The sequence below is a fragment of the Loxodonta africana genome, chromosome 3 (assembly GCF_030014295.1).
Source record: "Loxodonta africana isolate mLoxAfr1 chromosome 3, mLoxAfr1.hap2, whole genome shotgun sequence".
Taxonomy (NCBI): domain Eukaryota; kingdom Metazoa; phylum Chordata; class Mammalia; order Proboscidea; family Elephantidae; genus Loxodonta; species Loxodonta africana.
The window spans coordinates 68264793-68277351 of NC_087344.1; the positions used below are offsets into that span (position 1 = coordinate 68264793).

The 12559-nt window shown below is 39.0% G+C and overlaps 1 protein-coding gene across 2 annotated transcripts; it reads left to right on the forward strand.

Annotated features, from left to right (window-relative positions):
• The first annotated feature begins 210 nt into the window (after positions 1–210).
• On the forward strand, positions 211–12556 carry RBBP4 (RB binding protein 4, chromatin remodeling factor). Of its 2 annotated transcripts, none has more exons than XM_003415471.4 (12): positions 211–342; positions 925–1072; positions 3548–3693; positions 8219–8392; positions 9107–9222; positions 9335–9495; positions 9584–9710; positions 9810–9887; positions 10488–10564; positions 10687–10744; positions 10837–10947; positions 11585–12556. In XM_003415471.4, exons 1-12 carry the CDS (start codon positions 327–329, stop codon positions 11648–11650), a joined length of 1278 nt encoding a protein of 425 aa, XP_003415519.1. In that variant the 5' UTR covers positions 211–326; the 3' UTR covers positions 11651–12556. The 2 variants fall into 2 exon arrangements, with proteins under 2 accessions (XP_003415519.1, XP_010593478.1); XM_010595176.3 differs by having other exon boundaries at positions 214–342; positions 928–1072.
• Positions 12557–12559: the final 3 nt, after the last annotated feature.

Sequence of the window (12559 nt, forward strand, 5' to 3'; positions counted from 1 at the left end):
CGTGCGCACTCCCGCCAGGCCCCGCGCGCGCGCGCAAACGAAGGAAGTCGGCTCTGAGCCGTGTGGGGGAGGGGGCGGAGCGCGCGCCTCGGTCCGGCGAAAAGCAACTCTGCGCGTCTGGATAGGCTACGAGCGCGGCTCTCCCGCCTACTCCGCCGCTCGGTGCGCCCGGATTGGCCGATGTTGGCGCGAAGGTGCGCGAGTCGGGCCTCACGCAGGGGCAGCAGGAAACAATAGAGGCCGCGCGCGCGGAGCGAGCGCCCGCAGCCTCCCCGCCCCTCCCGCAACTCTCGACTCCCGGCTCCCTCCCGGCTCGCCTGCCCGCCATGGCCGACAAGGAAGGTGAGGGTGTCGGGGCCGTCCTAGAAGGGCCAAGGGGAGCTGCGGCTCTGCTGCGGCCTCGACACGGCCTAACAGTGAGGACAGGCCCGACTTTGCTGAGTGCGGTTACCAGCGTCGAAGGCCTGAGAAGAAATGTCCCCGCGGGGCGGGCTAACGGCGCGCCAGGACCTCCAGAGGGGGTGCCGGTCGCCGCAGGGTGTTTCATCCCTCCCCTAGCAGCCCGGCGGCCTCCCCGCGCTCCCTGTCCTCCTATGCCGCCTTTTGTCGGCCTCTCGGCAACGCTCCCTACCCCCAGGGGTTGGTGTTCGGGCCTCCTCGCCGGTCCTGTAGACTAGTGGCGGACGGGAGCGTGCCCCGAAGGCCCAGCGCACGGAACGGGTAACGGAGTGTCTGATGGCAGTGAACCGAGAGTAGTTCCTGCCCTACGAAGGCTGAGAGGGGAATTGGTGTCTCTGCCTAGGAAGGATTTGGACAAACTTAATCTCCATTTCAAAATGAGAACCCAGGAGCCGTGCTGTTAGTGGTACCGGGTGTGATCGGTTTCCATTCGTTTGCTAAGTTCATTTATTTTTTCTTTTTTAGCAGCCTTTGATGATGCCGTGGAAGAACGTGTCATCAACGAGGAGTACAAAATATGGAAAAAGAACACCCCTTTTCTTTATGATTTGGTGATGACCCATGCTCTGGAGTGGCCCAGCCTAACTGCACAGTGGCTTCCAGATGTAACCAGGTGATGTAAATCTCTTAATACACTTAATTTCTGAATCTCTTTTTGTGTGTTCGCAGTGTAGGTTTTCCATAGATACCCCGCCCCTTATTTCCCACTATCCAACCACCTGCACTTGAGCAAAACCTATTGGCAACATTTTTTCTAGCCCAGAATGTATGGCAAAATGTAAAAATATTTTGCGATTTATATGACAGGAGAAAATACCTGGGTAGTGTCTTTCTCTGATAATGAATTGAGTAGGCATATTAAACAACTGTAGTTGACCAAGTAACAACATAAAACTTGTCAGCTTTCAAAAGTATTTTGATGAGTACAGTTCTTTAAACAAAACATTTGAACTCTCACAGTCGTTGGTATTAGTTGGTTAACACAAAACGGAACGTGACACGGTACCTGCCTTCAGGAAGCAGGTGTTGTTGTTAGATGCTGTCGAGTCCAGTTGGTTCCAACTCATAGCGACCCAGTGTACCATAGAAAGAAACGCTGCCCGGTCCTGCACCATCCATATTATTGGTGTTATGTTTGAGCCCATTGTTGCACATAGTATAGTCAAAGAGGCAGGCTGAAACTAATCCTTATATGTGGTGAGAGTAGTTATTGAGAGCTACTTAGGATACTTAGGGCGGGGGGCGGGAACCGTTGCCATGGAGTGGATTCTGACTCATGGTAACCCCATGTGTTACAGAGTAGAACTGTTCCTTAGAGTTTTCTCAGTCATAACCTTTGTAGAAGCATATATCCAGGCTTTTTTTCCTGCAGCACTGATGGTTGGGTTTGAACCACCAATCTTTAGTTTAGTAAACAAGAGCAAATTGTGACACCCAGGGACCTTTACCTTGAATAGAGAAAATTATATTATTACTTTAGGTTACATATATTGAGGGTCCCTTGTGACGTAGTGCTGAAGAGCTCAGCTGCTAACCAAAAGTTTGGCAGTTAAATCCACCAGCTGCTCCTTGGAAGCTCCTGTGGGGCAGTTCTACCCTGTCCTATAAGGTCGATATGAGTTGGAACTGACTCGACAGCACCTAACAACAAATATGTGCCAGGTATCGGTACAAATTTAGGTATAAATTTGTGTATAAAATAGAACAGTACAAAGTAATTATAATTTCCCTAAAAGTAGTAAAAAAAAAAAAAAAAAAAGTAGCATAGATAAAATCTTAAGAGGAAGAAAAAATTATCTCCCTTTGGGGCATCAGGACAGGCTTCCGAGAGGAAGTGTCAATCCAAAGATGAAAGTGAATTTAGATAATAGATATCTAAAGTTTCGGCAAAATCGGTGTGCTTGTTGGAATAATGGATTTCCCCAATAAGCACCTCCAGAGGCACATTTAAAGAAGTTACAAGTGTCATCACTGTTTCACTATGACTTAGAAGTTCACGTTTCTTACTTTGTTATAAAACTGATTCAGTTTTCAGAATAACATTCAAAATTATATTGTATATTTAGTAACAAAACTACTTTAAAACCTCAGATCTTTAGAAATCAAGATACGTGCCAAGTGATTATTAGACTAGGAGTCAGCTCAGCTAGTGGAAATTCAACATGTAAATTTTATTAATAACTTAAGAATGAGACAGTTACCTTCACAAGGGCATTTAAAAAAAAAGTTACATAAAACTATAATAAACATCTAGAAATTTAGAGTTGCGCTCTTCGTTATCGTGGCCAAGAGTTCCCATATTCAGCTGATTGTCAAAATTACCTGGGGAGTTCAGGAGTAAGTGGAGTCCTTTCTGTAAGGAGTTCTCAGTGATAGTTAAAATCATGTAAGAATTTGTGACAGAAAGACATTTCAGAGCGCTTGAAAAATAGCTGAATAGTGATTCCAGATTGACTATCACATTCTAAATTAGGTATGTTTGGACCAGTGGGTCCCAAATGGTAGCCACCCCAGACCTACTAAATCATTCCGGAACCCATATTTTTAAAAAGCTTCCCAAATAATGTAGTGATTAGCCAGGGTTGGAATGCACTCAGTTAGGCAAATTCCCCAAGGCTGAAATCTCTGCACTATCAACTGAGTAGCTTTCTGCTTTGATAAACTTTCTGCAGTGTTTGACATTGGTCCAAATTCCCTGTCTTTTTTCTTTTTTTTATTCCATTATACTCAGTGTAACAGTGTTAAATACTAATAATGTATCCAACAATTGCTGTTTTTCTTCCAAACCCATTGTAAAAGCTGAGTAGTTAATCCATGTTGTAATCTGTTAGAATTTCTTTTTTTCTCGGAGTTGTTCTAAATTTTTGGCCAAGTTAAGAAATACTTACAAAATTAAGTACTATGTATTCCTTCTTGTACCCAGCCCTGTGGGAGATACGTTAAAAGTAGAAAATATGGCTCTTAATGACTTTCTCCTCTCAAAACTGATTGTAGTAATAGAGCCTTTTGCATCCATGTGTGTATAACTGACGTCGTGGTCTCCATTGACATTACTAATTTGAGTAACGATCATGCGTTGCTCTTGCAGACCAGAAGGGAAAGATTTCAGCATTCATCGACTTGTCCTGGGAACACACACCTCAGATGAACAAAACCACCTTGTGATAGCCAGTGTGCAGCTTCCTAACGATGATGCTCAGTTTGATGCGTCACACTATGACAGTGAGAAAGGAGGTAGGAATCTTAGAGGTGGAAGAGGGAACCGTGTGTGGGTTATATTTTTCATCTTTAAATTATCATAAAAAGGACGTACGGTTTGATAAGTAGCCTTTGAAGTTAGAAACAAGATTTAAGCTTGGGAAAGCTTGAGTTTGCAGTGTAGGTATTGACTTGTATTAGCCATAGGTGCCAAAAGAAATACTTAATACACACTTTGTTCTGTATTTTTGCTGTAAACCTTTCTATGTTAATAATTGATGGTACGGGACTTTCTAGAATTAAAAGAAACAAAAATTTACCATATATTACTGCTGTGTGCATGCATATGTTCTCAACAGGGACGGTGTTGCCCCTAAGAGAGTAAAAATTGGTTTGTAGGGGTGTGAAAGCAGCCTTACTCTATATATAAATCACAGATGTACATACAGGATATTTGTGGTATGAAAATTTCATCAAGGGTTGGGGATTTAAGGGAGGGGAAGTCTTAAAGGGTTCCATGTTGTTAGTTGCCATCAAGTTGCCTCTGACTAAGGGGGAGGTGATAATGAAAAAACGGTTGAGAAGCAGTGGCTTAAATTACCCTTACCAGGTTTGAAGTGATAGAAATGACTTAACCATGGCACTACACACATAAAAATTAAATGTATTTTAGGAGATAATTCTAAAGATTAGATTGTTTCTCATGAAGTGTTTACTCTTTCCGTTTCATAAGAGGTAGGAATTGGTGGGTTTCTTTTATTGTCCTCAAACCCAGATTATTATGACTTAGAGGACAGGTTTTGATGGAGAGTTCTGCTCTAAATAACGCATGTTAAAGCATCTTATGTTAGATTTCTCCTGATTAGCATAATTTGTTTTTTTACCAAAATTCTTTAGGGCTCTCATTATCTGTCAGGATTATAATTGTGCTGTTAGTCATTTGACCATTCCATATTAAGCTTAGTCTGGTACAGAATGCAAAATAAGTTCTTGGGATTAAAGTCAGCAAATGTGATTTTGTGTCATTGACCTAAGTGTGTAACAATAGGATAAGATCACTGAAAAGTCACTCTGTGGCTAGGCATCTGTAGTGGAGAAAGAACAGCTAGAAGCCCTGTTGTATGGATTTGGGTAAATCATTTAGCCTGTATGAGCCTTAGTGTTTTTCATTAAATGAAGATAAATTGTTAAGTGAAATTTTTTGGTTATTTAAGCACAAAACAAATATTTTGACCGGTAATATAGTAAATTATAAGAAGATAAATAAACATAAAATGAAAGAGCCCTGTAAACCTACTCCCTAGAGATCACTGTTAAATTGATCTATAGTTTTCTGAACGATTTATCCCATGTATTGGATCACTCATTCAGCAACTGTTGAGTACTTACTGTATGCCAGACATTTTTCTTGGTACCAGAGATACAGCAAAGAATATACAATGCAGGTTTGCGATTGGCTTTTTTGGCTTAATAAATCTTGGGTATCCTTCTGTATCAGTATATGGAGACCTGCCTCCTTTTGACGGCTATATAGTATGTCATACCTCATTGATGGACATTTAGCTGTTTCTGTGGGTTTTTTTGTTTAGTTTTTTGTTTGCCCTTTTGTTTTCAATTATCTCTTAAATAGATAAGGCAAATTATCCCCTGCAAATAGGTGGCAGATATTTTTTTCCAAGTTTATATTATGACTCTAAGTCTTATTGTTTAGAAGTTTGAAGTTGTCAAACTTTTATATCCACCAGATTTTGTGTCATTTGAAGGCTTTCCTCATTCTAAGATTTTGAAATATTCACCCACTATTTTCTTCTAGTACTTCTATATTTTTACCATTAAAACTTTGATCCTTTGGTATTTGTTTTGGTGTTAGATAAGGAATAGGAATCTAAGCTTTTTTGCCAAATGGTTAGTCAGTTTTGTTTTGAATACTGTTTACTGATTAATCTATTTCCCCACTAGTTTAAAATGGCATCTCTTAACATTTACTAAGTTGTCGTAAATACTCAAACTTTTTTCTCTGATGAGACCTTTTCCTCCCTTACTGATGCTTAGTAATACCAATAATACATAAGATAATGGCTATATAAATCATTCTATTTAATCCTTGCAAGGAAACTGAGACTCACTAGAGATTTGTGACTCGCTCCAAGCTTCTACAGCATATCTCTTCCCATTCCTTCCTCTTCCCTTCCAAAAAATCTTTCAGATTTCTGGATAGGCTTGGTACTTAAAATGGGATTGATGCCTATGTATGGTCTCAACCGTGGTGGAAGGAGATACATCAAAATGTCTCTTAAAGTTTCTTGGGTGGTCGTCAGATTAGATTCGGTCTGGCTGTTGTCACATTTTAAATCTGAAAATAGATTTAAAATATTTTCATACTTTGTTACCAAGATCTTCAAATATCAACAAGTTTATTTTTAGCATCCTATTTGGATAGCTGGTTTCGTATGTAAAAAAAAGAAATCTCTAGTCTTTTTGTCTGAATTATATATAATCTGTTGTTAAATCATGTTGAAATATTTTGCATGTTTGACTCAGAATGTTATAAGTTACTCTTGTTAGTTTCAAAATGTTTTGGGGCATAGAACAAAAGGTGGTTTGGTGGTGGAAATCAGAATGGTGGAAATTGTTTGTGGGAGTGCAGTATTGACTGGGAATGGCGTGAGAGTGCCTTCTCGGGTGCTGGAAATGTTCTGTATTTTTATTTGGGTGGTAGTTCCCGTGGGGTAATTGAAGCTGGGCACTTAATGAGGTTTGTGCCCTTTACTATGTGAATGTTGTACCTCAATTAACAACAACAAAAATCCTACATGGAGAGAAGCAAACAATGTGAACATACATACCTTAACATTCATTCAATTTATTATACATTGATTATCACGGTTTGTCTTTTCCCACTTTAAATTTGGCATTTCGAGTATCAGCTTCGAATCAGTAGCCCCTGATTAGGAGTTGTTAGTCCTCTTGTTCTTTCTTATTACTGTGCTTTCCTGTACTATTAGGGAAGTTCTCAGTTTAGTATATGCCCAGTACTGAAATAATCCACATTATGTAATGATTGCCCCTTGCTCTGTGGCAGCTATTGCTTTTCCCTTGTTATGGGTGCCCCCCCCTTTTTTTTTTAGTAGTTGTTAGGTATTTTTGTCATGTCGTATATAGTGTGCTTATCTCCTCATGTTTAAAAGTTCCTTGAGGTCACATATTGAGCCTTCTTTTGTGTGCATTGTAGATGCCTTTTGGACTAACTTCCTGGAAAAAAAGTTTCATTTAATGTGTTGTGTTTTTTTCCCCCCTCCTTCACAGTCTGCCTTGAACTTTTTTTTTCACCCATTTGAATTTGCTTCAAAGTTATTTTGAAGTTGAAAGTTACCTAATATGCCAACCATATTACCCATCTATGTCCTTTGCTTTTTGGAAAGATTTTGTTCTTCAAAAAATAACACTCGTATAACCTCACTACTGTCAGAGCATTTTTATTTATACTTTCTCATTTAACGTTTACAACTTCTTTGCTTTATGGATAAGATATTTGAGGCTCAGAGAAATTGAAGGCCTTCCCCAAATCACCAGTCTAGTAAGTGGCAGAGGCCAGGGTAGGCGTAGATCTGACTCTCATTTCGGAGCTGTTTCTACTTTATCATGCTGTCTTTTGTAATTCTTTGACTGATTAACTACTTTTGTTTATATATTACTTAGCCAAGATTAATATAGGCACAAATTATATTGTTACACATTTTATAATGGTACTTGGGAGGACTCTAAGTGCATACAGTAGTCAGATATGAATTTTAAAAAATGTTTTTGTGTGGTACTTGCCTACCTGGTTTATTTCACCCAAGGACTTTGGTTGGCAAGTGTAAGTGGGAGGTTAGGAAAACAGAACTAGCTTGGTGTGGCTCTGTTTCTCCTCACTGGAAGAACGCTGTAGGGAGAAGATAAGATGTATTGGTATTTCAGAAAGGTCATCACAGACTAGAGCTTCAGATAAATGGTGTAAGAGGAACCCTTTAGTGCCTAACAGACTGTTTACTTGTTATTCATTAAAATAGTAACTTAGGTTTTATTTATTCAATATACTTATTTGGTACTTTAAATGAGATTTGAAAACTGCTTATTGAGATCCTGCTTTGGAAGCGGAAGTCTTCTTTAAGTTCAAATGGTAATGAAATACTTTTTATTGAGTGTATAATTACCTGGAGTCATTGTAGGTATAGCTAAAGGAGTATTAGATTAGGAATCAAGAACATAGGGGTTCATTATAGCTCCAATTCATTAGTCATGTCACCATGAGTATATTACTGTTGGTACACTGAGCTTTTGTTTCCTCATCTAAAATGCAAATATCTTGCCTGCTGTATAGGGTTATGGTAAGAATCAGATAAAATAAGAGGCATGAAAGTACTTTGTAGAGGTAAAAAGTATCTAGATTACTTCTAGCATTATACCAGTTCTCTGGGAAAAAAGCCTTCCCTGTCCTTACACTTTGAGTGACTTTTACAGATAGAGATAGCTCTTGCTTTGTCCTCATTTGCAATTAATTAATTAATCTTACTTACAGAATTTGGAGGTTTTGGCTCAGTTAGTGGAAAGATTGAAATAGAAATCAAGATCAACCATGAAGGAGAAGTAAACAGGGCCCGTTATATGCCCCAGAACCCTTGCATCATTGCAACAAAGACTCCATCCAGTGATGTTCTTGTTTTTGACTACACAAAACACCCTTCTAAACCAGGTATCTGCCCTTTTCTATTCAGACAAAAGTAGTGAATCACTGGGAATACTTTACCCCTCTCAATCTGAATTTGGTGGGTCCTTATTCTTCGTATGGAAACCCTGGTGGTGTAGTAGTTAAGTGCTACAGCTACTAACCAAGAGGTCAGCAGTTCGAATCCACCAGGTGCTCCTTGGAAACTCTATCGGACAGTTCTACTCTGTCCTATAGGGTCACTATGAGTTGGAATTGACTCGATGGCAGTGGGTTTGGTTTTTGGTTATTCTTTGTATAAGTTAATATGTTGTAATTGATACCGATGTGTGTGAGTATTCTTTACTCATGTCTCTTCCCTTAAGTGCGAAAAAAAAAAACTTCTTTACATAGAACAGAGTAATAGTGCAGCTTAAACATTATGTATTTAATCATAGTGGGTTTTTGTGTTGCTTATAAATGTTAAGAGCTTCAGACCTCTTGATCAAAATTCCATTATACAGTGAACCTGTGAGAGCTGGAACTTGACAGGACTGCCTTGTTTTTCCAGGTCTCGCAAGTTTTCTACCTTTGACGGGTACAGTCTTAGCACATTTCTATCACTCAGTATTAGTGGAAGTATTTGATTTGTTCTTCTCTGACAGATGTCTGCCTTACACAGGTTCTAACTTTTTGCAGGTTTTACTGGACTTAGTAGACCCACTAGACTGTATAGTCTTGATGTGTCTGTTACTTTTGCAGACCCTTCTGGAGAGTGCAACCCAGACTTGCGTCTCCGTGGACATCAGAAGGAGGGCTATGGGCTTTCTTGGAACCCAAATCTCAGTGGGCACTTGCTTAGTGCTTCAGATGACCATGTGCGTATCCTTCCCATTTTGAAGCAAATCTGAGCTAATTATCAATCAGTTTCTTTTGAGGGTGAGGTGAGAGTAACCTTCCTTTTATATAATGGTTAATTTTGCATTTAAGACCATCTGCCTATGGGACATCAGCGCTGTTCCAAAGGAAGGAAAAGTGGTGGATGCAAAGACCATCTTTACTGGCCACACAGCAGTAGTTGAAGATGTTTCCTGGCATCTGCTCCATGAGTCTCTGTTTGGGTCAGTTGCTGATGATCAGAAACTTATGATGTGAGTAAAATCCTTTTTTTCCCATTCGTATATTAAGTTTTACATTTAATCACCCATTTCAAACTTTTTGTTTTGTTTTTTACTAAAGCTGGGATACTCGTTCAAACAATACTTCCAAACCAAGCCACTCAGTTGATGCTCACACTGCTGAAGTGAACTGCCTTTCTTTTAATCCTTATAGTGAATTTATTCTTGCCACAGGATCAGCTGACAAGGTTAGTTTGATACATTTTAAGAGAAAACGTGGTGAATTTCTCCAGCTCCCCCCACTTATAAAAAGGCGTTGATTGCTCTCGAATTTCTTTTTTACATAGACTGTTGCTTTGTGGGATCTGAGAAATCTGAAACTCAAGTTGCATTCCTTTGAATCACATAAGGATGAAATATTCCAGGTAAGAGAAAGTAATGGTACTAATCCTTTTTTTTTTTTTTTAAAGGAAAACTTGAATGTGTGTATCCCATTGTTATAAATAATAGAAATATTTTCTATGCCTATGCCAATCCCTGTGGGACTTTTTCCTCCTTTGTTATTTCTGTACTTTCTCAAATTGGTCATTCACCTACGTTTTTGAGGTGTTAAGAGAACCAGTACCTGGTTACTTACTGGCCTTGCTACCGACACTTTCCTTTATTTCCATTCCTTCATTCTGTATAGTTTTGACATGTCTATGGACTTTTCAATTCGAGCCTAATTCTGCCACATCAGTCTATGCTCCTTAACGTGCAAAATCCTCTCTGACTCAATTCAAGAGATAATTATTGTACTATGTTCAAAGCTCATTGCTAGGGCATACTGAGGGATATACCAGTCTAGTAACAGGTTATTTTCATAAAGGAAATTAATATGATCTAGGTGTCAGTTTTAACTATAGTATATGGTACTTTGACTTCTCATTTTATTTAAAGGTTTTTAAAATTATTAAATATAATTTTAGGTAATTTTCCCTCAATTTTTTTAATTCATGGCTTTCCTGTTTCCTTCCTATGTATAGGTTCAGTGGTCACCTCACAATGAAACTATTTTGGCTTCCAGTGGTACTGATCGTAGGCTGAATGTCTGGGATTTAAGGTGAGTCTTGTGTTAGCTCCTCCCTCCGTGGAGGACGAGGTTTTTTTTTTTTTTTTTAATACTTTAAATAGGTAGTTACTCAGGGTAGATCTGTTTTGACTTTTAAAAATCTTCTCCTCTAGTAAAATTGGAGAGGAACAATCCCCAGAAGATGCAGAAGATGGGCCACCAGAGTTACTGGTATGTTACTGACATTTTGCACTTCTGAAATAATCTGTAATTTAATATCTTTTGTCTGGTTTTTCATATCTTTTGTATCTTCTCTGTTTCAGTTTATTCATGGTGGTCACACTGCCAAGATATCTGATTTCTCCTGGAATCCCAATGAACCTTGGGTGATTTGTTCTGTATCAGAAGACAATATCATGCAAGTGTGGCAGATGGTAAGTGTTTGGTCATTTGTTTGGGGGAGGTACACTGGTAAGAAATAAGACATGGTATCCCCTCGTATTTCTATATTTCATGAATACAACTGGCATACCTGTTCAGTTTATTCCCAGATGTGACTTTAGCTCTTGTCTGCCATGTTTTCCAAGCTGCTGTTTTCAACTGCCAGCTCTTTACCTTTATCTGATTGTCCCATGGTATCTCAAACTCATCAAAACAACTTACCTTTCTCTCCTCCCCTTCTCATTACTCCCCTTTCCACCTCCTGACTTGTTTACTATATGGATCCAATATTTTCCAAATTAACCAGACTTGAAAACTGAAGAGTTCTCTTCCATTGTTTAGTCATCTCTAGGTCTAGTTCACTTACCAAATTTTATTGTATCTTTTTCTGCAATGTTTCTCCCATCTATCCTCATCTAAGAAATGCAAACACAAATGCTGAACTTTCTGCTTCTACTCCACACCCTGATTTTTTGGTCAGGTTCTCATCAGCACTTGCTGGACTATTGCAATGGGTTCCTAATTGTTGCCTTATCTCCTCTTTATCCCCATTTTGCTAGCATTTGAATCTTCAGGAGTAACCTTCACATTTACCAAATAGCCTTCTCTTTCATTTTTGTTTTTCGGCAGGCAGAGAACATTTATAATGATGAAGACCCTGAAGGAAGTGTGGATCCAGAAGGACAGGGGTCCTAGATATGTCTGTACTTGTGATTTTAGACTCCCCTTTTTTCTCTCAACCACAAGATTGATTTTAACACTGGTTTTGAGACAAGACTATGTTTGGCTATTCCTCTGTAGGTACCATCAACAGTGCTATTAGCCCAAGCAGTGGGGGTTTTCTAAATGTTAACTGGGAGACTTGATTTAGCAAAGCCGCAGACTTATATTTAAATTTTCTTCAGGAATTTCTAGAAACAAACCCGGGTCTGAAGTAGCCACAGAAAGGGGAACATATGTGTGTGGTTATTTTTCTTCTTATACTATAATCCCAAGTTTTTCAGACTCATCTAAGTAAAAAGGCTAGAGTGGGTAAGGACTAGAGCCAAGTGAGGTAGGTGTCTGAGCCATGAAGTATAATACTGCAAGATGTCATTTTTATTCAGGAAACGGGAGATTCAAAATAGATTCCTACTCTAAAATCTTCACACCTGACTTGCCATGTAGACCAGTCTCCTCTCCGTTTCTCCAGTTAAGTCAAAACTTTATTCTACATGTTCCTCTGTTCCCATATATTTTTGCTTGTTAGTGTATTTCTTAAACTGATTGCATATTATTTCTTTCCTTTCTGTGAAATGGTTGGTGTTTTTTTTAAACTTGGGACCACCAAGTTGTAAAGATACATGTTTTTACCTGACAGTTATACCACAGGTAGACTGTCCAGTTAAGTTGAGAAGAGTGAATTGATAGCTGATAATTTGTTTTTAAAATTAAATTAATCCTGGATAAGAGTTGCCTTTTTTTTTTTTTTTAGAAGTTAGTCCTTGACCACTAGTTTGGTACCATCTCCCTTTTGGGTGACCTGTTTCACCAGCAGGCCTGTTACTTTCCATGACTAACTGTGTAAGTGCTTATAATGGAATAAATTGCTTTTCTACAGAACCC